The 25782-nt window shown below is 47.6% G+C and overlaps 1 protein-coding gene across 6 annotated transcripts in view; it reads left to right on the top strand.

Annotated features, from left to right (window-relative positions):
- Positions 1 to 18665, top strand: part of ATXN7L1 (ataxin 7 like 1) — a gene marked incomplete at both ends in the record, with an annotated part of 238488 nt that extends 219823 nt beyond the window's left edge. For 2 of the 6 annotated variants that reach the window (XM_082662505.1, XM_082662504.1), the window contains 6 exons: positions 1448 to 1643; positions 5096 to 5217; positions 6896 to 7201; positions 9736 to 10669; positions 13476 to 13550; positions 15133 to 15174. In XM_082662505.1, the coding sequence (XP_082518631.1) occupies positions 1448 to 1643; positions 5096 to 5217; positions 6896 to 7201; positions 9736 to 10669; positions 13476 to 13550; positions 15133 to 15174 (1675 nt within the window). Of the gene's footprint in view, positions 1 to 1447; positions 1644 to 5095; positions 5218 to 6895; positions 7202 to 9735; positions 10670 to 13220; positions 13269 to 13472; positions 13551 to 15132; positions 15175 to 18041 lie in introns of those variants that run through there. The other 4 variants (XM_082662507.1, XM_082662506.1, XM_082662509.1 and 1 more) reach the window with 4 other exon arrangements.
- Between the last annotated feature and the right edge of the window lie 7117 nt (positions 18666 to 25782).

Here is a 25782-nt window from a genome sequence, read left to right as displayed (position 1 = left end):
GGGATCTTCCCGGACCAGGGATTGAACCCTTGTCCCCTGCATTGGCAGGCGGATTCTTAACCACTGCACCACCAGGGAAGTCCAGAATTTCCTTTCTTTTTAAGACTTAATATTCCATTGTGTGGATATATGGTATGGTAACAATTTCATAAAGCCATAGTCTAGTATCTGTTTGTAGAGCTGTCTTGTTTATCCATTCATCTGTTGATGGACATTGGGGTTGTTTCTACCTTTGTGGCTTTGTTTTTACACGACTCTGCTTTGGGGATCTGGTTTGAACTCAGGAATCTGACACCTAGAAAGATTTCAAAACAACAAAGAATCCAGGGTGAAAATGAGGGAGAAGGGAGATGCATGAGTAAAAGCTGCTTGGTGTTACTTGAAGGGGCAGCTTTCAAAGCAGAACACAGAAAACCTTTTTGTTTATTTATTTATTATTATTTTTTTAAGATCCTGATTTTTTTTTCTCCAAATCTTCTTTTTCACCCAATCTTTCTCCCTGGTCAATCACCTCATGAAAGTGGAGAGCAGTAAAAACAACTAACAACTAGCTTTGACCGTTCTTCTAACTCTTCTCCTGAGGTGTATGTTTCGTTTTGCTCTTTGCTGCTCAGGAAGCATTAGTGCCACGTCTTACTGTGACTGATGCTGCTTTTCTATAAGCTTAGCCATAATTGAGATGAGATCTGTTGGATTGTTTATACGCATAGAATTCATTCATTCCTTCATTGAGAAACATATTTCTTCAACGCCTACTGTTGAGTCAGTCATGCCAGCCTGTGGGTCTAGAGGCTTGTCAAAAATTAAACGGAAACAATCATCCTCAGAAGACACAATTAAACTGCATGTGGTTTGATATATTAAGAAACAGGCTTGGCTGTGGGGAAAGGAACTTGTGGCCCCATGGCTGGGACAAACCATTTTTTCATGTCGGTATGGTAACAATTTCATAAAGCCATCGTTTAGTAGCTGTGTGTGTAGGGCTGTCTTTTGTCATCACTGATATTTTGTTGATTGATTTGAACTTATTTATCTGGTTGATCTTCCCATCAGGTCCACTTTCAAAGAGAAGCAACTGCAGGGCAAGTACAAATTACTTACATGCAAATGAATGAATAGTTGTAAGTGAATTCTAGAAGATTAGTTTTAAGTTAAATTAACTCTTTGTCACATTGGCTTCTATTTTTGTAGTTTCTGTTCCTCTTACACTGTTGGAGTTGTCCCTGATGCCCAAATTCAAGCAGGGCAGAGCCTCAGCTCCAACCTGTAGAGAGCTGGTCGCTGCTCACCCTCTCAGCCTGAATTTTCCCCTTGTGCAGATTTGCCATTGATCCGCCTTCCTTAATGTATCTGGAAGGCTGACTGGTCTGCCTTCCGAGCTCCATGAAACTGGGTGGATCTTGTTCCCTCGGAAAAGTTGATTCTGTTTGCTCTCTCTTGCCCTTAGACCATCATCTGCAAATAGCATAAGCAGCAGTACATCTTCAAATCACAGTGGCTACACTCCGGAACCCCCTCTACCCCCAGTTGGAGGTGACCTCGCCAGCCGACTGTCAAGTGATGAAGGGGAGATGGACGGAGCCGACGAATCCGAGAAGTTATTAGACTGTCATTTCTCCACCCACCACCCCAGACCTCTTGCGGTAGGCCTTCTTCTGTTTCCATCCAGGCGTTGTTTCCCCCTGTGCTTTGCAGTATTTAGGTGACTGTGTCCTACAATGGCATCTTTCCTAAGGAGAGGCCTCCGGGACAGTGTTTTACGAAAGGGCTTCCCCTGAGCTTGAATGATTACCTTAGAAATCCCCTCTGAAAATCACAGAAGGAAAGGTAAGGGCTCCCAGCTGATTTTAATCCTTTAAACACCTGAGTATTTGTGGTCCACCTGGAAGCGATAATGCTTGAGAAACGGTGTTTATAGAAGAGCACGGGGAACTGACCTTCCTGCCTTGCCCGTCCACGGGGAGCCTCTGATTTCAAGAGTTAGTCTAGCTCACCTGCCTTGGAAACTGTCTTTGAGCAGTGTTCCAGGTGCCAGTCCTGGCTGGTTTGCTCCCCTGTTGGTTCTGAGTTTTATTGTTATTAGTAGGTGTGACGATATGGCACCAGAACTGAGTGTGTGTGTGTGTGTGTGTGTGTGTGTGTGTGTGCAGGAAAGAAGGAAGCATTTCATGTCCGCGTGATTGTTGATTAACGAAAAGGTCAGTTTCTTCCCAGTTCCTTGAAAGAATCCACTTTAACAATTCAGAAGGTCATGGAAATCGAGGTGGGTGGTATAAGGAGGCATGAGCTGGAGGCTTGTTTGTGTTTGCCCTACGAGCACTTAAGAAGGGACTGCCTGGTGCTTCCATCACAGAGCCGAATTCAGGGAGGCTGGGAACGTTGGACCCCACAGCCGGTTTGCTCTGTTCCCAGCTTCAGCCCTGCAAGATTAGCTTTGACTGTCCCAAGATGGCATGAACTGTGTAGGTGAAATCAACCGTGCATCACGATAGAGTGAGTCCCTCCTCCCTTCTATCAGCATGATGAATGAAGGCCAAATTCACTTCCTGTTTCTGGGGAGGACGGTGACCTGTACTTCACCAACAGCCTGAGACTTTGCCTCTTGGCTAGTACAAAAATAGGGGCAGTCAGGAATGCTTCTGACGGCCAGTAATAGAAAACAACTCATACAGTGTGTGCACTTCAGTCATTTACTTGTCTCATATAACAAGGAGTCTAGAGGTGAGAGCTCCCAGGCTTGGTTCAGCATCTCCTCAATGTCCTGCTGCTGAGGGAGAATCTCTGCAACCCTCTTTGCCTTTCACGCACAGTCTGGATGTGTCAGCTCGAGCTCCAATATCACATCCTCACCCAGTAGCACTCTACAAAGCGGGGAAAGGGACAAACAGAAAGGGAGTCTGCTTCTAAGATGCTATCTTATGTCATTTCTTAGGGAAGAAAAATCTTCCTATGAGCACCCCCAGCAGACCTTCCCTTCCATCAACCAGAAGTAGGTCATGTGCCCAGCCCTATACCAATCAGTGGCAGAGAAGGATAGGATTGTAGTAGCACAGAATGAAACCTGCCGTGATTTCATCCCAGAGTTCTGGGAAGAGACCTACCTTCCCTGCTCACTGTGTGGTTCTGTTAGCAAGGAAAAGGCAGGGAGAGCTGGGGGGGGGGGGTTGGGGGCGGGTAGCAGTTGATGAACTTGGCAACCAGTAGGGTCTGCCACAGTGGCCAGTGCAGCGAGGATCTACAGCCCTACCTGGGGCATCATAGGCGACCAAGGACAGGAGCCTCTGGGGCACTGAGCGTTGCATGTGTGTTGAATTAGAGACATAGGTAGCACAGACAGTAAGAGGCCTCCAGCTTCCAAGTCTGAAAGGGAGACAGGGCTGTCTACCAGAAGGCCAGACTCTGGAGCACATCAAGATCTTTGTCCAAATGACAAGCTGCCAGGCTACAGTGGATTAGCTCAGCTCAGAGCCTGGCAGATTTGTGTGCCCTTCATGTTTTGCTGATTTAAATGGAAAGGCCATGGATTCGTTTCTTTGCTTTGTCCTTTCTCTCACGGCCAACTGATACATTAAATCAATTTTTGTAATGAACACTTGTTCAGGGTGTCTTTAGCAAGGAGATGAAAGAAGAAAAGATGTCTGGACCTGGACCGGCTCCCACATGCTGCTGGGGACCGGCTTCCACGTGGGAGAACTCCCTTTGTATGTTTTAGTACTTGGCCAGTAAGCCCTTAATGTGCGGAAAAGAATTTTTCATCAGGAGTACCAGATTTGATGGGAGGCAAGATTTTAGGGTAACCCCACCCCAAACATAAGCAGAAACAAAACAAAGGGAAGGTCTTGCGTTTCCTCCTAAGAACTGTTCCAAAGGCTGGTTCCAGGAAGGATTTGTGGAATGAGTGCCAACCCAGCACTGTGTCTGGGATGGAGGCCAGGGAGCTGCTGGGAGAGGCCTGGGGGAGGGGGAAAAACGCAGTTGAGTTATAGAGTCATATTTGCAGACTCGCTTGAGCTCTGACCAGGCAAATGTCACCTCCTCAGAAGCCGCTTCTTACCTGTCTGTCTGCTGGCCTGGTTGTCCTAACATCATCATTAAATGACGTTTATCAAACATCTAACTGCTCATATTTCAGCCCCGTGTTTTAAGTGTGATAGTTCGTGCTGAACACTTTGTAGGACCTTATCTCTGTAATCCATCCTTTAGCCTAAATCTCTTCTCATATTGAGAAGAGAATGGGGTCCCTGACATTTATACGTTTATAATCATCAAGACAGGCACAGAAGCATGCAATATAATGTAATACAGCCACCTAGCGATTCCCAGGTGGGAAAGTAATGAAGTATGTGTAGGTGTCTGTGGGAGTTCAGAGCGGCAGCGTGAGTCAGATAAAGGTCGCTGGAAAGGAGAGTCTTAATTAGGGCCCTGAGGGAGGGGAGAATTGCACTTGGCCGAGAGAAGAGGGGAGGAGACAGGGGCAGGCCGAGGGGGCAGCAGAAGCGTGGGCGCAGAGGCAGTGATGTGTCCCAGGGCAGCCTGGACGCGCCGATGGGAGAGGAGATGAGGCAGCACCAGGAGAGGAGGGAGTTCAGCCCAGCTGGGAGGGAGCCGGCTCCGCTGACAACAGGTAGGAACGGTATGACCCACTGGCAGGAGAAGCTCAGGACCAGCCGTTTCCATTACCGTGATGGGAAGCAGAGAACCACCGTCTTCCTTGAGAAGATGACAGCTGTGACAAGCCCGTGGTGCTGACACACTACCCGGCTACTGGTTGCTGTTGGTGTGGGTTTGGTTTGGTTTGGTTTTTCAACCTAAAATGCTGGCTCAATTCCAGGTATAGAGAAGGTAGCCCTCAATGCTACAGAAGACCGAATGTCACTATTGTTGAGTCATCCTGTGAGGTTCTGCAGAAAATCTAGGAGCTCAAACTGAAGCACCACAGAAATATTTTTGGCTTCGGTACTATTTTGCTTCTTTATTTTGAGGAAAACTGTACCCCTGTGTGTTTTTATGCAAATGTTATTTTTCTGTGTAGAGCTTATATTAGCTTATTAACCTGTAATCAAAATTAAAATCGTTTTTGTTTTCCCCCTCACAGTTTTGCTCATTTGGGAGTCGCCTCATGGGCCGAGGGTACTATGTGTTTGATAGAAGATGGGACCGTTTTCGATTCGCACTAAACTCCATGGTAGAAAAACACTTGAATTCACAGATGTGGAAGTAAGTGAGCGGTTTTTGTGCAATATGAGATCTGAGCTGCTCCACAACTATCTGAACCCCAGCTTTCTAAATGAATGTCACTAGTTGGTTTTTGTTTGTTTGTTTGGTTGGTTTTTTGCGGTACGCGGGCCTCTCACCGTTGTGGCCTCTCCCGTTGTGGAGCACAGGCTCCGGACGCGCAGGCTCAGGGCCATGGCTCACGGGCCCAGCCGCTCCGCGGCATGTGGGATCCTCCCGGACCGGGGCACGAACCCGCGTCCCCTGCATTGGCAGGTGGACTCTCAACCACTGCGCCACCAGGGAAGCCCACTAGTTGGTTTTTTATTGAACAAAATGATTCTGAAATCAGGGTTCGTGATTAATTCTTAAATGTCAGCCCCTCTTCTTGGTTGCCTATATTTTTCAGAGACAATGTGTGGTATGCTTTGTCTTCTTTGGAGATCCCTTTTGTGTTGGTAATCTTCTAAACTAAATGAAAAGGGATTAGATAAGACCTCGTTTATTTAACAGTGTTAAAGGGCCTTTTTGCTATGACTAAGACCATCTAAGGATATTAAGAATATGCTTCAGTTTGTAATGTTAATGCTACAGTGTCAATACTAAACATTTCCTAACGGTTATGGACCAACTTGTAATTGTTTAATGTCCTGTGCAAAAGTATGTACCGCAACCAACAGGGCAGATCAGGGGCCATGTTGCCAAGTTGGTTAAGCTTGTCTTTGGCCCTTCCCACCTCCCTATAGGACTCTCTCCTCACCTCTATGCATACTTCTCTCTACCCTAAACCCAGCTTATGTCCCATTTCTCTATGGTCCTTTTATTCTCCAACACCTCTCGATGTATTTGCATTTTAATAGATTCATGAAAAGGGGAAAAGCCTTCTTGACTTAGGGAAATGCTGTTGTACAGGAAGACGGGGCTAGACCCTCTCAAACCATAGCACGTAAGGAGCTGCCATTCCGGCCACTTGGTAATGCCAGGCCAACGCCCTGGCTACCTCCAGCCCCCAGTCCTGCAAAGGTGAGCTTTTGAGATCTCATAATCCACAGAATCATGGATTCCTCAGCTCGAAGCCCAGATGGTCCAGGAGAGCCAACACTAAGCCCCTCACCCTGCCCAGTGAAGCCCAGGAAAGGCCAGGAAGGCATTCCTGAGAAATAGGGTAGGATGGGAACAGAATTCAAAAGCTCCCCTCTCCCAGGTCTCCTCCACTCTCCCAGGCAATGATGGCATCCCAGCGCCTATTCACCACGATGCCCAAAGAGCTTCCAGAACTTCTAGAAGTAAGCCCCACGGTGCCTGCAGTAAGCGCTCATAGCGGACTTAGGACGACACATTGACACTTCCTGTGAAGTAGGAAAGGGCCACAAGAGAAGCTTGTCATTTCTTCTCCCTTAAGTGACTGCCCAGTGTGTCTCAAAGGCACCCCGATATCTACCTGTGTCCTTTCTAAGCAGCACCCGATGGGCTGTGTGCGGGGTTACTGTGTTCTCGGTGTTTGGTGACTTATCCCTCTGCGCGGGTCCCCCAGCACAGCAGCCAGCGCCGGTGACTCTGCAGCTCTGTGCTCTCCTGTGTTGTGGAAGTGTAAATCCCGGGCACGTGGAAGGAATGTGTTGATCTGTATTTCGCTGCCTGGTGTCCTGTCAGCTCAAGTCCATATTCCTTTCCTCCTCAGGCACAGAAACCCGAGCCACAGGGCATCAGGTCCCTCCCCCCTTTTCAGGACTTGTCTAACCAATCTGCTGTCACTGAGCAACATTGGGGCTGCCTGGGTGTCAACTCTGGAGAGCGTAGCACCCCGCTGCCCTCTCAACCTCACTGCCCAAACCCCAGGCCCCGACGGGCCCGAACCTGGAGGGATGGCAGCCGATGGGGGCGTGGAAGACATTAGGAAGAAAAGGAACGGCCAAGACTCTTTTTTCTTTAACAAGCATTTAACTCTGCATCAGGAGACGCCAACACAGTATTCTCTTTCAGCCAGGTCAGCATCTGGATCTCCATGCCAGCTGGCAGGGGAGGATGGGCACTGTAATTTATTCGCATCTGTGGGCTTTTGTATGGGACTTCCCTAGGCCAGCGTGCAAAGCTTCAGCTGGGACACAGCCCGCCAAGCTGAAATCCGCTGCCATTTGGCACCTGGAAGAGCACATTAACTGTCTAGCGTGGGGGGAAGGGGTCCCCGGAGACAGTGAGCTGCCACATGCCCCTCTCCCTGCTGCTCCCCTACCCCTTCTCCCCTCCTGACTCTGCTGGCCATTAAGGATGAGTGGGGAGAGGAAGGAAAGAGGTAGAGAGTATGCAGAAAAAGAGCACCCACCCCAGTGCTGAGTGTCAGCCCGGGCACACTGAGGACTTCAGCTCTGCCGGTCAGCACAAGCTGAAACCTGAATGTGTACAAATAAAAGAAAATAACAAATCGGGACACTCAGAGTAGATCCCAGTTAAGGTCATCAATGGGGGTCCTCTCTAAATGAGCCATCTGGTATTTGTAAATAACTTTTTATTACAAGGCACTGCCAAACCTCCGCCCATATGGACGCCTATCCGTAGTTTAGCTGGTACGGAACTTAAGTGAAGGAGAGACTTGAGTGGGATGCCTAGAGAATCCCAGGAGTCAGTAGCCAGCGGAGACGGTGCGGTGTGCTGACACCACACGCTCTGAGAAATGGGCCCTGGTGCTGTTAGGAAGGGGTTGTGCAGTGGCAGACAGTTGTAAGGGCGTGTTTAGACCTTTCCGATCTGATTAATGGGAGTCCTTGCCTGGCATGCATAGTTATGTCGCTGCTGAGAAGTCACCTGCTCACCCATCCACCACCCACCCATCCATCCATTCATTCAGTCATTCATTCATTGCAACAAGTACCACTAATGGAGCCCCAGTTTAGCGTTGACAGGGATCTTTTACTCTCTTTAGGCTCGAGAGAAAATAGATTTTCAAACACCGTCACAGCCACAGTGGGTTTGGCAATGTTTTTCTCCTATATTTGATCTCCTGAGTCTGATGTTTTCAGGGACACTGCGCTTCTATATTCAAGGCTTCCTCTGGATTCCACCCTAGAGGTGGAAGCCATGGGCTTCAGCAAACTGCAGGCAGAAAACTGCATCCTCAAAGAGAGCAGGGCTAGGAGAGGCATTTCCTCCTCAGCGGGGCCTCTTCCCAGCGCTGCCTGCCTCACCCCGATGCTGCGGCTGGGAGGGTGGCCTCCAAGGAGAAAAGGGAGGCCCCATTTCACACCTGCCCGCCTTCAAGAGCTGTTTTCGAAGCTCTTGAACGAAGCAGAGCTCGTTCCTAATTTCTGGGGAGCCCAGCTACACGGAACATGATTTCCAGCAGAAACAGGGAGTGGGGAGCAAGGTGAGAAACAGGAAAGAACCAGTTTGAAAATGTTCACCTGGCTCCTGAGGTCAGTATCCTTTCCTGAAAAGTCAGGGACATGGTGACCCGGAGGCCCCTGTGCCCCTCTCAGTCCCCAGAGTAGCAGCAACATGGCCCCAAGCCATGGTTTGGAAGTAGAAGCTGTTTCCAGCACACGTCAAAAGGCAGAGTTTGTGGGGAGGCCCCCAGAGTAACCCACCACCTGGGGCTGGCCCGGGCTCCACGGAGCGTGAGGCAGGGACCTTGCTCCCAGGTGCCCCCAGCTTTCAGGAAGACCTCCGCGCCGTTCAGATGCTCTCCTGCACTTATCTTCCGAGCAAGCTAGAAATTCCTGATCCCCTTCTCTGAATCCATGAGGGTCCCTGTACCCTTCCCCCTTCCTAACAGAGGGACAGGAAGACCTGCTGAAGGGCAGCCATACCCCAAAGATAGCTCCTGAGTGATCGCTGAGGCAGGGTGAGGTGAAGGGGGAAAAAAAACAGAGCCAACAGCCGGGAGCTGACGTGGAAGTGCCTCTCTACAGGGTAACCCAGAGGCTGCAGGCAGCGAGGGCAGGGGGACTCTGGCCTGTGAGGAGAGAGGTGACTCCCAGATCTCCTCCCGTCAAGAGCAGGGTGGAGAGGTGGGGCACAGGAGGGGTGGGAGGCCCTGAGGGGCAGGGGCTGCAGGGGCACAGGGGACGCTCTGGCTCACGTGTGCAGGTGGCCAAGCCCCGTCCTCACGCCTCTTACTTCAAGCCAGGACCTGAGTGTGAAATGACCCCTTCTCGTTAAAAATTACCTTTGTCACTGCCAGGGGAGAAAACAACAGAGGGGGATACTGCTGGGGGAAGTTTCTATTCTAAATAACATTCGCCTTTTATTCATGAACCCAAATCAGCCATTATCCAGTAGCCAAGCATGGAGAAAAGGATCTGAAAACCTGAAAGTAATTAAAACTAGGTTGCTGGATGTTGCAATGGGGGGAACTATAGGGAAGGGCCATAATTCAGATTTTGCCATCCTTCAAGGCTTCATTTTCCATTGTCTGGTTCCGCCAGGGATTTCTCTGTAGCCCTGATGCTCACACTTAGTCAAGCTTCTGGAGCAATGCCAAACCTATTTCTCACTGTTTCTCTTTCACTCTTCTCTCATGTTTAGGAAGATCCCTCCTGCGGCAGATAGCCCCATGCCCTCGCCAGCAGCCCACATCACCACCCCTGTTCCAGCATCCGTTTTACAGCCTTTCAGCAACCCCAGTGCTGTGTATCTTCCTTCAGCTCCCATCAGCTCGAGACTCACCTCTTCTTACATAATGACATCAGCCATGCTCTCCAATGCAGCTTTTGTGACATCGCCGGACCCGAGCGCCCTCATGTCACACACCACAGCTTTCCCTCATGTGGCCGCAACCCTCAGCATCATGGACTCAACATTCAAGGCCCCATCTGCCGTGTCCCCGATACCAGCTGTCATCCCTTCCCCATCCCACAAGCCATCCAAAACCAAAACCAGCAAATCCTCAAAAGTCAAAGACCTGTCCGCCCGTAGTGACGAGTCTCCAAGTAACAAAAAGAGGAAGCCGCCGTCTTCGACTTCCGCCTCTCCCTCCGTATCCCTGCAGACATCCCTCTCCCCATTATCAGGGCCCCACAAAAAGAACTGTGTTTTGAATGCCAGTTCAGCTTTGAACTCCTATCAGGCAGCCCCTCCCTATAACAGTCTGTCTGTGCACAACTCAAACAACGGGGTGAGCCCACTCAGTGCCAAACTGGAGCCCTCAGGACGGACCTCGCTGCCCGGCGGCCCTACAGACTTAGTGAGACACATGGGCTCGGGGGGCGGCAGCAGTGACTCCTGTCCCCTCTCTGTGCCCTCCCTTGCAGGGGACCTCTCTCTGGCCTCACACAATGCCGTGTCTTCTCTGCCCCTCTCTTTTGACAAATCAGAAGGAAAAAAGCGTAAGAACTCAAGTTCTAGTAGCAAAGCCTGTAAAATCACTAAAATGCCTGGAATGAATAGCGTTCACAGAAAGAACCCACCCAGCCTTCTTGCACCGGTGCCCGATCCCGTTAACAGCACCTCCTCTCGGCAGGTAAGGGACCCGTCCTTCCAGGAGCCTTCTGGCACCGCCCGGGGATGGTGGGAGGGGGAGCAGGGCAGCGCCCCCCGCTTAGCTGTGTGGCCCAGGCAGGTGGCCCGGACAGGTAACGCAAGCATGAGTCCCATCCTTGTTCTCCCCGTGGGCAATTCCACCCTCTAGGCTCTGAGAGCGATTTATCTAACAGATGCTTTCTACAGTGTCCACGCACTAGGCACTGTTCTGAGTCCTATATGAGCATCACCTCATTTAATCCTCACAACAACCCAGCGAGGTTGATGCAATTGTAATCACTTTACAGATGAGCAAACTGAGGCACAGAGAGGTTCTGAGTACCATCACCTCACTCTATCGTATATCTGGAGTTCTGAGGACGATATCATTGAAGAGGTCTATTGCCAAGCAGTTTTATCTGATCTATTGGCATCCCCTTAGGAAGAACCTGAGGCCCAGCCAGGTTAAATGGTGACCTGGGTCCCACCTGGGGGGTGGGAGCGCATGTTTCTGGGGACTGTTCTTCTCACTTTACCAGGCTCCCTACTCCTAAGATAACCCTTTCCTTCCTAAAGTATCACTGCAGCTCACACCAACTGGCATAGAAGTGTTCGAGGCCACTGTACACAGAGGAGGGTGTACCGCGAGGGGAGCTGGGGGAATGGGAGATGATCCAGGAAGAACTCGTGTTTCTTTCCCTTGAGCCCTGTTCTCATCCTCAAGTCTAGTCTTCCTCTCGAGCTGGGAAGGCTGCTTAGGAAACCCTCCCACCTGACTGTGTGTAGAGGAGGGAGCAAAGGCGGGTAGGGGGCAGCCTGGGGTCCCTTTGAGCTGAGTCCAGCGGGAGGGACCTCCCAGGACAGCGTGCAGGGATGGTAGCAGCAGCCCCAGGCCGACAGCCACAGAATTCAGTGGGCCAGCCCTGTCTGGGGATGGGGACTTTGGAGACATGAGAGGCAGTTGTTTAGAAGATGTTTTCACGTTTTGCATCATCTCTGTGTGAGACTTGTTAAAACTTCATGAAGAGAACCTCTTGAGGGGGATTCACAAAACACAGGTAAACACACAAGAAACAGCAAGTTTGGATCTCAAGGGCCAGACAAGCTGCAGCCGAGGCCAAGGTTGTGGCAGTGGGGGATGGACATAGGTCCTCTCATCAGAGCCCAGGTACTCGCACACATCTGCAGTTCCAGGGGTGCAGAGGAGGGGACCAGCACCCACAGGGTCCCCCAGAGACTAAACTACTGGTCGGTGCCACCTCCAGGTCTCAGGATGGAGGGCAGATCCAGGGCTTCCTAAACTTGAATGTGCACATGCATCACTGGAGGGTCTCAGTAAAATGCACATTCTGAGTCAGCAGGTCTGGGGTGGAGCCTGAGAGTCTGCATTTCTAACAGGCTCCAGGCGGTGCCACGGCACTGGTTTGCGGGCCACACCCTGAGCAGCAAGGCTATAGTGTCATCAGTTTTCGATGAAGTTCTAGCAGCTAACACTTACTTATGGGATGGGCTCTGTTCCAAGCACTGGATATATTCATTTAATCTTCACCTGTTATTACCCCCATTTTACAGATGAGTAAACCGAGGCACAGGAAGGTTAAGCAATGTGCCCAAAGTCACACAGCGAGTAAACAATAGGTCTGGGATTTACACCCAAGTAATTTGGCTCTGGGGTCTGGGCTTTTCACCTCTGTGCCTCTGTATTGAGTAAATGTGCCACTGTTGATTCTTTGGTGTGCCAAGACCATATGAGATGTTTAGTAACCATGATGAATTAGTCAAAAACTGTGATGAAAGGAGCAGACAAGCCTCCTTCAGAGAGTGCTCATCAGGAGGGAAATCCAAAAGAGCTGATGAATTTAATGGCTGCCTTGGATCTAGTCAATACGGGTTCTCTAATGCAGCTGATACCTGGGTGCTTGTCACCAGGCCATTAAGAAAAGGCTTTGTCCAGGGTCACCAGGTGTTGGGGGAAGGCCTTTGGAATCTGTGCTGATTCTGTTAGGAGATTGGGAGAGGCATGGCATGAGATTGAGAAATTCAAGGTAAACGTGCTTTGAGGACTAACTGGGGATCTATTGAATTGTATCGGGTGGTGTAGGGCCAGAATTTGCCACAGAGATGTTAAACCGTACAAAAAACGAGACTGCAAACGTAAGGCAGACGTCTTTACGCGAAGGCGAGTTTAAGTAGAGGATGGGCTCGTCGTAGGAGCTGCCTCCGTAACGTACTCCGGCTCTGTAACGTACTCCAGCCCACCGCGAGCCCAGGTTCGATCACGAGAAAGGGGAGGAGCCCGACGGCCACGCCCCCTCGCCCCCAGTGCTGCGTCATAGGACCGGCCCGCTCGGGCTCCCACTGGAAGGGGAAGACTCATACCTCTTGCCATTTTACTTAAGAACAGCAAGGAGTGTGTCGGGAAAACTGACTCAGGAAAAGACGCAGGCATTTATTCCCAGCTGGTACAGGGGAGTCTGGGCTTGAGGCGGGATGGGTCTGGGACTGCAGTCACAGGTGGAAAAGCTGGGCCTGCTCCTGGAAACTTGCAGTCTGCGCATCTGGGAAGCGGATTAAGATTTCCCCTCCATTCCACGTTCCCTGTGGGATGAGGGGGGCGTCATCAAGGCCCCCCTGAAACATACTTATTTTCTCTGCCGTTTAAGATGGAAACACGAGTTCCACACGACGGGAGGAGAGCCCTCGAGGTACCGTGCCGCCTCCCCCTTGCCCCTGGCGACTCTTGGTATCGGTGGGTCTCTCCCAAGCTGGCTCCCGTGTCTGAGTAGGGCTTCACTGGTGTCTTTCAGGTTGGGAAAAATAGCAGCCTAGCTTTGTCACAATCCAGTCCTTCAAGCATATCCAGCCCAGGACACAGCCGACAGGTAAGTTACTGGCGGGCAGAAGTCCATAGGCTCATTAGCAGGGTGGAAAGAATGTGGGCTTTGGGGTCAGACCCTGGTTCAAATCTCACGTCCAGTTAAGAAAATGGCTACCTGGCTTCTAACGCTCGGCCTTCTCGTAATTAGCTGTGTGCCCTTGGGCAAGTTACTTAATTTCTCTGTGCTTTAGTTTCCTCGCCTATAAGTTGGGGGTCATTATGGCCCCTATCTCATAAGGCTTTTGTGAGGATTAAATTAATTTATAGACATAAAGCCCCTGCAAAATGCCTGAGACCTAACACAGGTATTAGCTTTTACTGTTAGCAGCTGTATGGTATTAGGCAGATTACTTCTCTGAGTCTCACTTTTTTCATTTCTTAAATGGCAGAATCGATGCCTACCTCCTAAAGTTATTATGAAAATTAAATAAGATGCTGTTGACTAAAGGGCTTTGCTCATGGCAGACACTGGTTAGCACTTTCTTGAGGCCTCTGGTGGGCTGTAGCTACCATTCAGGATGTGGTTTTCATGGTGGGACTATTCAGGGTAGATTTAGGAGTTTTTATAAACTTGAGGTGTGAAAACAGTACAGAAGTGATTTTCTCCAGTGGAGTGTGTGCACGTCTGGAGGAGGCCAGGGAGGGTAGGTGAGTAGGGTCGTGTGTGTTCTACATGATGGGAAAAAAAATACATATATGGCTGTTATGTTGTCTTAGAAGTGCCACAGGTTTCGTAGATACCAAATTACAGTGTTTGGGTGAAGGTTCTAGGGAACGGTTTTGTATCCTCAGATCTCCACCACTTTGAATCACTGTGGACCATCTGTGCCAGAGCACCTGCAGCCCCTCCTCTGTGTAGGGTCGGGGAGGGAGGGCAATCTGCCTGTTTACGGCGGGCCTCCTGCACGGGTTGCTGGGTGCACCTGGAGACTCCACTTCGACCCTTAGCAGGCACGTGTGCAGTCGCCCACAACTCCAGGCATACCTGCTGGGAACCCACAACGCTAGCCGTCAGCCTAAGTGAACGTAGCCATTTGTTGAGCCCTTCCTCTGTAGGCGCCGTGCTCTGCCCCTCACATACGTTACATACCTTTCAACCTTTTAACAACCTGGTCGGGTTGGGGACAAATTGGTTATCCTCGTTTTATAGATGAAGATGAAGGAACTTGAACCAAAACCTGTGTATCCAAAGCCTCTGTGCTTAACCCAGCACTATACTTTTTCCTTAGGTAATTCTCCATGCTGTCTGTGAGTTAGTTAGGAAAACATAGACTGAAAAACAAAAACAGAAAAACAAAGATTAATTATCCCGGTCGTCCCTCCTGGAGAGGAGCTCCGTGAAGCCACAGGATTTGCCCCCTTGCTTTCCTTCACAGCTTGGATCTCTGTGCCTACCTTCCATTTACAGAGTTCTTTACTTCCATCACCTCATTTGCTCATCACAGCTGGCTTTTGCCAAATGCAGGAGGTGGGATGGTATCCTTTTCGTTATAGATGAGGAAACTGAGACTCCCTTCTTGAATTCTTGTGGGTAATCCCAAATGTATGTTTTGGAAACAAGCTTTTTCTTTTCTTTTCTTTCCTAGAAGACCACAAACAGAACGGGCAGGATAAGGACTCTTCCATAACAAGACTATGAAGCCACTTCCAAACCAATGCCTGGCCACGGGACCTCACCCCAGGAGGCCAAGGCCAGGGGAGGGAGGGGAGTGGGCAGTGGGGAAGAGTCTGTTTCCTGTGCCCTGCCTGTGGCTCTGGCCTTTCTTCTTCTTTTTTTAATTGACCAATTTTTAGTTTTGAGGAAAAAGAAAAAGGCAAAAAGAACGTGAATTTGAGATTTACAGAAAACAATACCAGTGTTTTGTTTCCGTTCTTTAACTTGCCACGTGTATACCTTCTTCCAAGTTTGGGGTCCCTCCTCTAGCTTCTGATGCTGCTACTGCATCATTTTGCTCCGGCCACAAGAGCAGACATTGTAGAATGTCCGTTCCTGGTTGGCATCGTCTGGAACTCTTGAACTTGAGCATGTGCAGTGCTCCTTTCCTTGCCCTCTCCCATCCTTCCCTTCTGTCCCCTCCTACCTGCCACTCTCTGGGTCCCCACTGACCATCAGAGGTACGGGCTCTCAAAAGCTCCCTCTAGACAGTGTGCTGCATCGGGGGGCGGTTACTGGGGAGCAGCCCATGTTTGGGGAGCAGAGAGCTGGAGGGTGGGCGAGTGCCCTCCTCAGGTTTCTAGGACGCGCCAGCACAGAGGAGGGAGATGCAAAGTTGAGAACAGCAGCCATTTAATGATGGGGCTTACTCAGTACCACTGTCCAGCTGTGCAGCTCGGAGAATATGTCCTGGGTTAGGGACAGGAGCAGGAATGGACCCGGGAGGTGGCAGGAAGAAGGGCCTGGGGGTAGGAGAAGATATCCTCAAAAGATGGTGGGAACTGGGTGACTGATCATCTGAGCGTGTTAGGAATCCATGCTGCAAAATCCCTTCCAGGGCACCATGTACAAGGGCGCAAAGCTGGGCGAGTCACAGGGGGAGGAATCCCAGGGAAAAGGGCACAAGACCTCAGGAAGCCACTCAGGAAGAGGCACAGTGCCCACCGCTGTGGAAGGTCTCAAGCTGCCCTCCGGGGCGCTGCCAGAGGAGAAAAAGCAGGACCGGAAGGAAAGGCCTGAGGGAAAGCTACCATGGAGGGTTAATTGCCAAACAGCTGGTGATTGGTGAGAATAATTACTAGCATTGCCCAGCCACCTCCATGCCCTGGGCCAGAGGGCCCCGTGGACTCAGCACACCCATAGATCAGCTCATGCTAGGTTGTCAGAGGCCACCACTCCGATACAGCCAACCCAGGAAGGAGTGGTAAGACCACTGCTTATGGAGAAGAGCCATTTGGAAGATCCGGAAGGGAGAAGCTGGAGGCCTGCAGCTATAAAACTGTTCACACTGGAGTTTTGAAAGAAACCAATACCATAAGCTCTAATTGGGAATCATAGTCAAGAAAGGAATTCACCATATAAAATAAGTGTTCTGTGCTATGAATCATGTAACTTTGTATACAGTATAATGGCAGAGATACCAGGATGTTTTGCTTCACCCCTAAGTCAGAAATGAATGCCAGTTTTGCAGCTGGACATAAACCCTCATCCCCACCCTGAAGTTTTCCTTTTCTTTCCCATTCCCCCCAAACCCAAGGATCAGACTACTGTTAAATTTCACCGTATGATTGGATTTTGCGAAGACGGGAGGCAAACGGAGTGATTTGCATCAATGGAATTGCACTGACAGTGTTTCTTAATAGGATTACTAAAATTTTTAATATAAAATGAAGATTTTTTTAAAAATCAGGAGTTGATATTAGGTACTAGGACATTAGTTCGGATGATTTCATTTTTATTTCTACAGTGTTAAAAGTGCACTTATATGCTGGTTTATTTCCATCTTGGGAAAAAGAGACTGCAAATTGAAGGGAAGATTGTTACTTTTTCTTTTTTTTTAAAAAAAAAGGTTAAGGCAGATTTTAAGACATAAATGTTTAAGAAATTATAAACAAGGTTAGACCCTTCGAAAAAAAAGTTTAGAAGATATTCTTAAAGTAAATTTTTATAGTGTTAATTTTGTAATAATTTATGTTTTACTATATTACAGAGCTAACTGACCAGAATAGTTTCAGAAACAATATGAAACTTAGGAAAGTTGAAGCAACGTTTATATTTTTAAAATGTTCTTTGAATTATGTTTTTATTGTACATTTCTTCAGACTGAAAAGTATGTACATATCTTTGTTATTTTTGCACAATTTTCGTCTTGTTCGGTTTTAGAAGTCTGGTTTTTTTTTATAATTTATTTTGAGTTGTAATACTTGCAGGAGTAAAAACAAAAAAAAATCTCAGCAACAAAATAACCCTCTGATTTATAAACTCTTACACTCAAAGAAGGAAAACAAAAGTTGAGAGATTAAGTGGCTGCTTCTGAGAAATAATGTCTCAACAGGGACTAAAGGAGCAATTCAATGGATTTTAAACGTTTTAGCTCTCTACATCTTGAATTGCAAGCTGGAATAAAGAGGCTCCCCACCGAATGCTGCTTACTTGGTGAAAGACTGGCTCTGACCAAGGTGAGGACATTTCTGGAAAACTGAGCAAAAAGGGAAAACCCACGGTGTTTCTTCCTTCACAGTCAACTACAGGTTTACTTTATAATGATGTATTCAGAACTCACAGCTTGAAAAATGGAATGCAAATAAAAGGTTTTCTTTCGGTTTGTTTGAATGGAGTTCAACTGGACCAGCCTATAAAGCATTATTAGGGGGATATCGTTTGGGTACTTCTGCACACCCCACCTAGCCCTCTCTCCCAGCCCCTTGACTGCACACACCCCCATCTGCCTGAAGATCTCGTGACTTGTCGCCAGCCACAGAGGCTCGAAAGCTCTGGTTGTTAAAGCGTAACGCAATGCATAGACCTGTCAGCCATAAAAAAAAAAAAAAAAAAAGCGACCTGGATAACTTGTATGCCTTCTTTTGTATCAATGTACCAATTGTAAATAATGCTGATCAACCTTTGTAGAGAATAGTTTATACAGCATATTCTATTATTGCTGATTCTCAGTGAACTCTTGTTTTAAAAAAGGAAAAAAAGAAATTTTCTATTTACACCTTCTATTTTGTTATGCTGTCGGCCCATGGCACTTTAACAAAACTCTGTGGGTTTTACGTAGCTGGTCAGTCATGGGGTATATTCAATAACTGTTGTTGCACAGACGAGAATTTGCACCTGCTCATTTGTCCTTTCCTACTACCGATTTTAGAACCTTTTCCAGAAGAATTTTGAAGAAAGCATGTCCAAACATTCTAAACAAATGCCACACTTGTGGAGTGGGTTTCTTTTCTACAATCCATATTTTGTAACACTAAGTATTTTCCTTCTTTGTCCTGCACCTTTATGTATTAGCACTATCAGATAGAATTCATTCCATGCCTGTGATATTGTAAGCAGAATAAATGTCTAAAGTAGGTGTAAATAGTAAATCCTATGGCTTACAGTTTTAAAAAGGAAAGAACAAACATGTATCTATTGATACTGCCGTGGTTCAGCACAAGGTCTGGAGACATTCTCCAGTGAGCGATTGTATTTTTCTTTTTTTTTGCTTTTTTTTTTGGTAACATGGCTTTGTAAATAAAATAATTTATATGTTTGTAAAAACAGTCTTCGGGTTTTCATAAAATTTAGATTGGGGGTATTGTTTTTTATTCTTTTGGGTGTATGTGTCCTCACCAGACGAGCGTTCCTCCTAGAACCCACATTTAAGGTGTAGAAGAGAGTGAATTCATTCAACAGATGTTTATGGAGCATCCCATCTGTGGCTGCCCCTGAGCTAGGCACTCTGCTCAGTGATGAGAAACGTAGTCCCAGCTGCTTGCCGAAGGCACCCTGGTGGGGGAGACAGTACATAAATAAACACACGATCCAACGTGTGATTACAGATTGTGACAAATTCAATGGTAGAAAGAATTGAGTTCTGTGAGAGAAAATAACAGGAGAAAGTGACGTAAAATGGGTTGGGGGTTGTGATCAGGGAGCTCCCTCTGAGGAAGTAAGCTGAAGGCAGAAGGTGTTGGGGAGATAATCCCAGGCAGAGGTGGTCCATGGTGGGAAAAGCCTGCTAAGTTCTTGGAACCTAAGGAACATGCACTGTGGACAGAGCAGGGAAAGGGATGGACAGAAGGCATGGCAAGGTCACAGAAGGACTCCTAGAGTTTGGATTTTTGTGCTCAGTTCAGTGGGAGTCCTTCAAAGGGCTTTACATAGGGCATGGCGTGATGTGATCTGTTAAAAGATGTCTAGCTGCTGTGTGGAGAATCCATCGGAAGTTGTTGCAAGAGACCCAGTGAGACATAGTGTTCGTGTGGTCCCAGGATGGTGACAGTAGATCTGAAAAGAAGTGAGTGGAGTCAAGATCCATTTTACATACTAAATTGACAAGACTGGTTTAGGAATTGGATGTGAGAGTAGGAGAAAGAATGACTCCCAGGTTTCTGCTAGAGCAGTTGTATTAGGTGGAGATGCCATTTCTTCAGTTGTGGAAAACCAGAGGAAGAACAGGCTTTGGGGAAGGGGGGGTGGCAAAAGGAATGTTTCATGAAGATCAGAAGTTCTGTTTTGCACATGTATGTTTGCTCACGTGTGAGATCACTGTGAACTCTCTAAGCTGCTGTGTCAAGAAGGCATGGGATACACATGACTGGAGCTCTCAGCAGGTCTAAGTTGGAGGCATCAACTTGGGAATCTTTGTTATATGGATGATATTTAGAGCCACAGGTATGGATGTGATTACTAGAGAAGATGGAGAAGACGAGCAGACATTTGGAGGTTAGGCAGAAGCAGAAAAGCTTGCAAAGAACTCCAAGAGGAAGCGTTCACAAAGAGAAAAGAGAACCCTATAGACAGTGCTTCCCTGGAAGCGAGGACTGTAAGATGCTTCAAGCAAGGAGAAGTCAGCTGAGTTAAGTACTGTTGCAGTATGGGAGAGAGATGGTACTTAGTCTGGGGTTCTGCAGCATGGAGGTCTTTCGTGACTGTTAACAATCTCCGAGGGCTGTCATAACAAATTGCCACAACTTGGTGGCTTAAAACAACGTAAATTCATTCTCTCAGGGTTCTGGTGCCCAGAAGTTCAAAAACAAGCAGGGCTGCACTTGCTCAAAGGCCGTGGAGGAGAATCCTTCCCTGCCTCTTCCGGTTTCTGGGGATGGCTCGTATTCCTTGGCTTGTAGACTCATCACTCCCATCTCTGCCACCTCCTTCACGTGGCCTTCTCTCCTGTTTCTCCTGGGTTTCAAGCCTCCCACGGCCTTTCTCTTATAAGGACTTAAGGCTCACCCTAAATCCTGGATTATATCCTCTCAGGATACTTAAGGTAGTTACATCTTTTTGCAGATAATTCATACTCGCAGGTTCTAAGGGTTACGACTTGGACACAGAGTGACCTTAGCGAAGCAGGTGTGTTGAAGTGGCAGGAGAGTGAAGGAAATTCAGTTGTGTAGACAAGTCTTAAGAAGGTTAGAAGGCACAATGGAGTGTTTGGATTTTGTTCCCTTTTGTTTCTTTTGTTTTTCAAGGGAGAAGGGTCCAGATCACGATTCATATGCTGGTGAGGGTGGGACAATAGGGGAGGGAGAGGTTGATGAGACAGGAGAAAGGGGCGATTTTTTTTTTTAAAGGGAAGTTTTTGAGAAGGCAGGAGGGAGGTGAACTTGAACACATGTGGACGTATTGGCCTTTGTAGTGCAGAACAATCAACCGAGGGCTGTTAAAAATTTTAAGAGTTTATCTGCACAAAAATGGGATTCAAATCAGGCAGCCCCAAACCAGAAGTGGTTAGGAACTCCACCACCAGGAGCTGGGGTGAGACTTCTATAGAGAAAAGGTGGAAGCAAAGTAAGGTAGATATTGATTGGCTGTAGCTTAAAGCCTAGTTGGCTGTTTGTGATTGATTGTCCCCAGCATTTTGGATTTTGTAACCTTGAGACATTTACAGACTTAGATTCTGGTTTGCTTACATAGGCCTCTAGGGCATTAGAGCATCTCAGTCTAATGGCCTCTTTGTTTGACTAACTTAACAGTAGTCAGAAGGACACTTCCTCCAGGGAAATGGGGAAGAAAGAAGTCAGCTTGTAGATTCGCTGCTGAGAAGATGAGGGAATCCCCCATCTGATGGCTTCCATTTTCTCAGCGACTGTGGGGCAAGCTGGGTGTGCCTGAGAGCTCAGAAGAAGTTTGAGAAGAGTAGAGAAAGAATTAAGTACTTACTAATGAAACTGGATTGCCACACAGCATTGAGAGCACATTTGAGATCTGTGATCAAAGCACAGCCCTGGCATGGTGATGACAGCCTTGGGCAGTGGTTTGAGCACATCAAGGGTAGAGCAAGGCCACTTGGAGCCAACACCCTTGGGCAAACTTCAGCAAGTTTCTTAGCGTTTTGCCTCAGGCCTAACTGTAAATATTTTCACTATTGTACAGGGGAAAAAAAAAAAACAGAGGAAGCAGCTTTGAAGCTTGAGGAAGCTTCACAGAGGAAGCACATTGCACATAAACGTTTGTATAATTGGATTATCCATAGCCACAAAACGTCGGTGTGGCGCTTCTAGCAGCAAGGACATCATGTATCCCTTGGTTCTGAGCTTTGTCTGAGACTGGCTGTCCCTCACTGTTCTGGCCTGGTGACTTCTAACTCCATTTTTTTTTTTTTTTTTTTTTTTTTTTTTGCGGTACGCGGGCCTCTCACTGCTGTGGCCTCTCCCGTTGCGGAGCACAGCCTCCAGATGTGCAGGCTCAGCGGCCGTGGCTCACGGGCCCAGCCGCTCCGCGGCATGTAGGATCTTCCCAGACAGGGGCACGAACCCATGTCCCCTGCATCGGCAGGCGGACTTTTGACCACTGCGCCACCAGGGAAGCCCTCTAACTCCATTTTGAAGGGAGCCTAGACATCCTATATTTTCCCAACCTGGAACTCTGAGAAGCCTCAAAATTAGTCATAGGCTTGGAGAATCAGTGTGGAAACTGGAAGTAATAATGAAGACCCTCTTCTGCAGGTGAGGAAACTGAGACACAGACAGGTCGAATGAGGTACCAAGAGCACACAGCTGGCTGACAGGCAAGCCTGTCCCCCCTTCAATCTGGTGCTCTGTCCATTCTATTTCCCTGCCTCCTGTAGAAATAAACTGCACCTACCGACTTTTCTTCCTAAGCCCCGTGGATATTTCCAGAAAGGTATTTTATAATTCTGTGTGCCTCCTAGCTGGTTGACTCAGGTCTCTAGAATTTAATTTTACAATACTTCAGTATTTTTCTCCTTTTGATTTTTCCACTAGGCAATAACTTCTTGCTTTCTGATCTGGTTGGAGCTATTCTGGAATGTCAGGTTTAAGGTATCCATGTCACTGAGCAAAGTTCCCAGGAGTGTATTTCAATAAGTTTATTTTCTATTCATTACATCTTCGTAAGCCATTCAACTAGAAAAGTAAATGAGGAAGGTGTAAGAAAACTGAACGCCTCAAACACTCAATCAGTCCCACGCAAGTCTGAATCATTGCAAAATCACAATGGGAGCCAACAGCTCGGAGGCGCTGCATTTATTGTGACAATTGAAATCGCAAATCTGATCTAAGGTCATTAACATTGGAAGGGTTCTCTTAATTTTAGAAGATTCTGGAGCTTTTCTGGATTCCTCCTTCGCCTTTAAGTATTTCAGTAAATTTTTTTTTTTTTTTTTTTTTTTTTTTTTTGCGGTACCCAGGCCTCTCACTGTTGTGGCCTCTCCCGTTGCGGAGCACAGGCTCCGGACGCGCAGGCTCAGCGGCCATGGCTCACGGGCCCAGCCGCTCCGCGGCACGTGGGATCTTCCCAGACCGGGGCATGAACCCGTGTCCCCTGCATCGGCAGTTGGACTCTCAACCACTGTGCCACCAGGGAAGCCCCTTCAGTAAATTTTTAATCAAAGCAGCAGCAGCATCACAAAAGCGTTCACATCATCAGGCAACTGAGCTAGCTGCTGGGGGTGGGGGGCTGTGAAAGTAGGGGCTTGCATGGTCTGTATTAGGGTTTTCATTTTCTCTCCAGCCACTTCACTTCTCTATTGGATTTCCTAGCTGGCCTTATCACTAACCCCCCTCCACTACCCACCCCCAAATCTCCCCCATGTTCCTGAATAATCCAGATGCAGTGTTGGAGGGCTGGCAGGTAGAGGGTAGCAATTCTGGCACATTATTGGGATAGGGCAAAGGCAGAGCCCCATGGAAGTGAAGAGAAGGGAGAGGAAAAACATGATTCCGGGGCTTTTCCTTTGGAAAGAATCAGATGCATGTTTCTGTTTCTGTTTGCAGTTTTTGCAAGTCTCTTGGTCCTGTCCAGCTCAATAAACTGAGAAGGTTTGGATCCGTACTAGATGCTCAGTACTGGGCCTGCCTGGCCGCTGGACACACCAGAGACGGTATCTCCTGCAGTTCTCACTGTCCAGCATTTGGAGGATGTTCCCTCCGGGTCCTTGCCGAGCCCAGTACTGCTCAACATTTTAATTAATGAATCGGCATTCAAAGTAACCTTGGTGAATTAAAGCCATGAATACAAACAGACAGATTTATAGAATAGATGTCACCTTTCGGGGGCACAAGGGAGGTTTCTGATGCTAGCAGTGTTCTGTATCTTGACCTGGGGGCTTGTTAAATGAATAGAATCACTGATGAAATATTTATCTGATTGTGTACTTAAGAGTCATTAATTTTACTGTGCACTTTTAAATTTAAAAGTTTACACACAGACACAAAAGGTAAAGGGCAAACTTGGAGCCATAATTGTCTTTGCAGAAAGAAGAAAGTTAGAAGTGGTTTGAGGAGAATACTAATAAGCCCGTTTTCTCCCCAGATCCCCCAGAGGCAGTAGGTACCACAGAGAAGGGGTGCACAATGGGGTGAAAATGGGGAAGAGGGGCTTGAAGTCTCACATGAGGTTGTCAGGCCCCTCAGAGCCCCCTTCACCTCCCACATGCAGCCAAGTGGCTACTCTCTCTCCCCCCACCCTCCCGCCCCAGCAGGGGACTAAAAAGTTATTTTCTGGAAAAATTGAATGGGAAGCTGAGATTCAGGATCCAAGGAAACCAGGTCCAGCAGAGAAAGTTACCTTGGGGTGGAATAGGGGGGTGGGATGAGGCACAAGATTGTCTCTTTTCATCATAAACTGTAGAATTTTAATGTGTTACAAAAATGTGTGTGTTGCTTTGATATTTAAAAAATTCAGATAAGTATATTAGCAGGACACCTACACAATGATGAAATACATGGGAGCCATTAGATGATCTCACTTCTGTGTTTCCAGAGTACAGTGTTTGGCTTTGGGCTTGGCAGCGTAAAAACACTGGATACAGGACCAGAGAAAAGTGGTGAAAGTGATCAAATATAGTTGATTACAGTGAATAGTTGTGGAATACACTGTCCTGGAGATGGCTGAAAATGGAATGCCTGGGATGGCCTTAAAAACAATCCTCCTTCACAGGGGGACTTTCCCAATGGAGATTTTCTGCTGGTAAAGTTTGGTGTGGGTTATGTGGGTTACATTGACATGCTGGTGCTTTTTCATTCAAAAAACATGTATATTTCATGTTTCCTTGGACTTCAAATTTATCTGTAGGACCCTCTTAAAGGACTGTGTTATCCAAGGTTGTTTGGATCCTAAAACAATAACAGGCATACAGTTGGCATACAATACACATTTGCTGAGTTAAAAAATGGAGTGGTGTGTTGGTGGTAAATGTCAAACATCCAGCTTTAGGGGTGGCAGGGGAAGCACTTGCTGATTTCTGTAATGTTAATACATCCACCGTGACTGATTTTAAGCTATCAGCATGACCTCTCTGAATCCAGAGGGGGAAGAGAAGTGCACATTAACTCCTGTGAGCCTGGGCAAGCCAGCCCCAGCATACAGAGATTTTGGCCAATGCAAAAGACATGCTTATGACCACTGATACTATATCAATTCACGTTAAACTACAAGAAATAATCTAATCCATTAGTCAGGCCAACAAGGAGAATTTTGCGATCAGTTGGAAATAACCAACGTTCAAATCAACAATTTCTTACCACTTTTTACTTTTTTTTTAAACTTATTCCTGCTTGAAAAGGGCACTGGGGCAAAGCGGATGTCTTAGTTTCCAAAATTATATCCAAGCAATTATCTTTCTTGTATAAGCAATCCCCACTCTGTGGGCTGTGCTCCAAATGTTTCATTTGGAACCTAATATATTCTTCCACTTAAATGTAATATGAAGGGTGATTAGGTTGCAGGACAACCCACAAAAGCCTATAGATCCCACAATGTACCTGAAGTCTGATAGCAGTGCAGTGGTATTATTTTGGGAAGTGCGTCCTCGGTTTCAGCCAGGGAAGGCAGGATTGTATGCCACCTGGCTGCTGTCCCGGCTGTGAGAGACCACTCCCCGCCACCCTGCCATCTGCCAGGAGAGTAAAGACTTCTGGCCTGTACCCTGAGCAGACTTCCAGCTCTAAGCCAAACCCGCACTACTCTGACATCAAGAAAACAGCTAGAAGGACAGGGATTCCCCTGGCGGTGGTACTGGTGGTACTTGTGGTACTGGCGGTGATGGTGGTAGGGGGAGTGAGTAATAACATTACTGATTATGTGTTTTACATCTTTTCTAATTTAATCCTTACCATAACTCTATGAG

This window comes from Grampus griseus, assembly GCF_964374135.1.
Source record: "Grampus griseus genome assembly, chromosome: 9".
NCBI lineage: Eukaryota > Metazoa > Chordata > Mammalia > Artiodactyla > Delphinidae > Grampus > Grampus griseus.
This window is presented reverse-complemented; position numbering and strand designations above follow the sequence as displayed.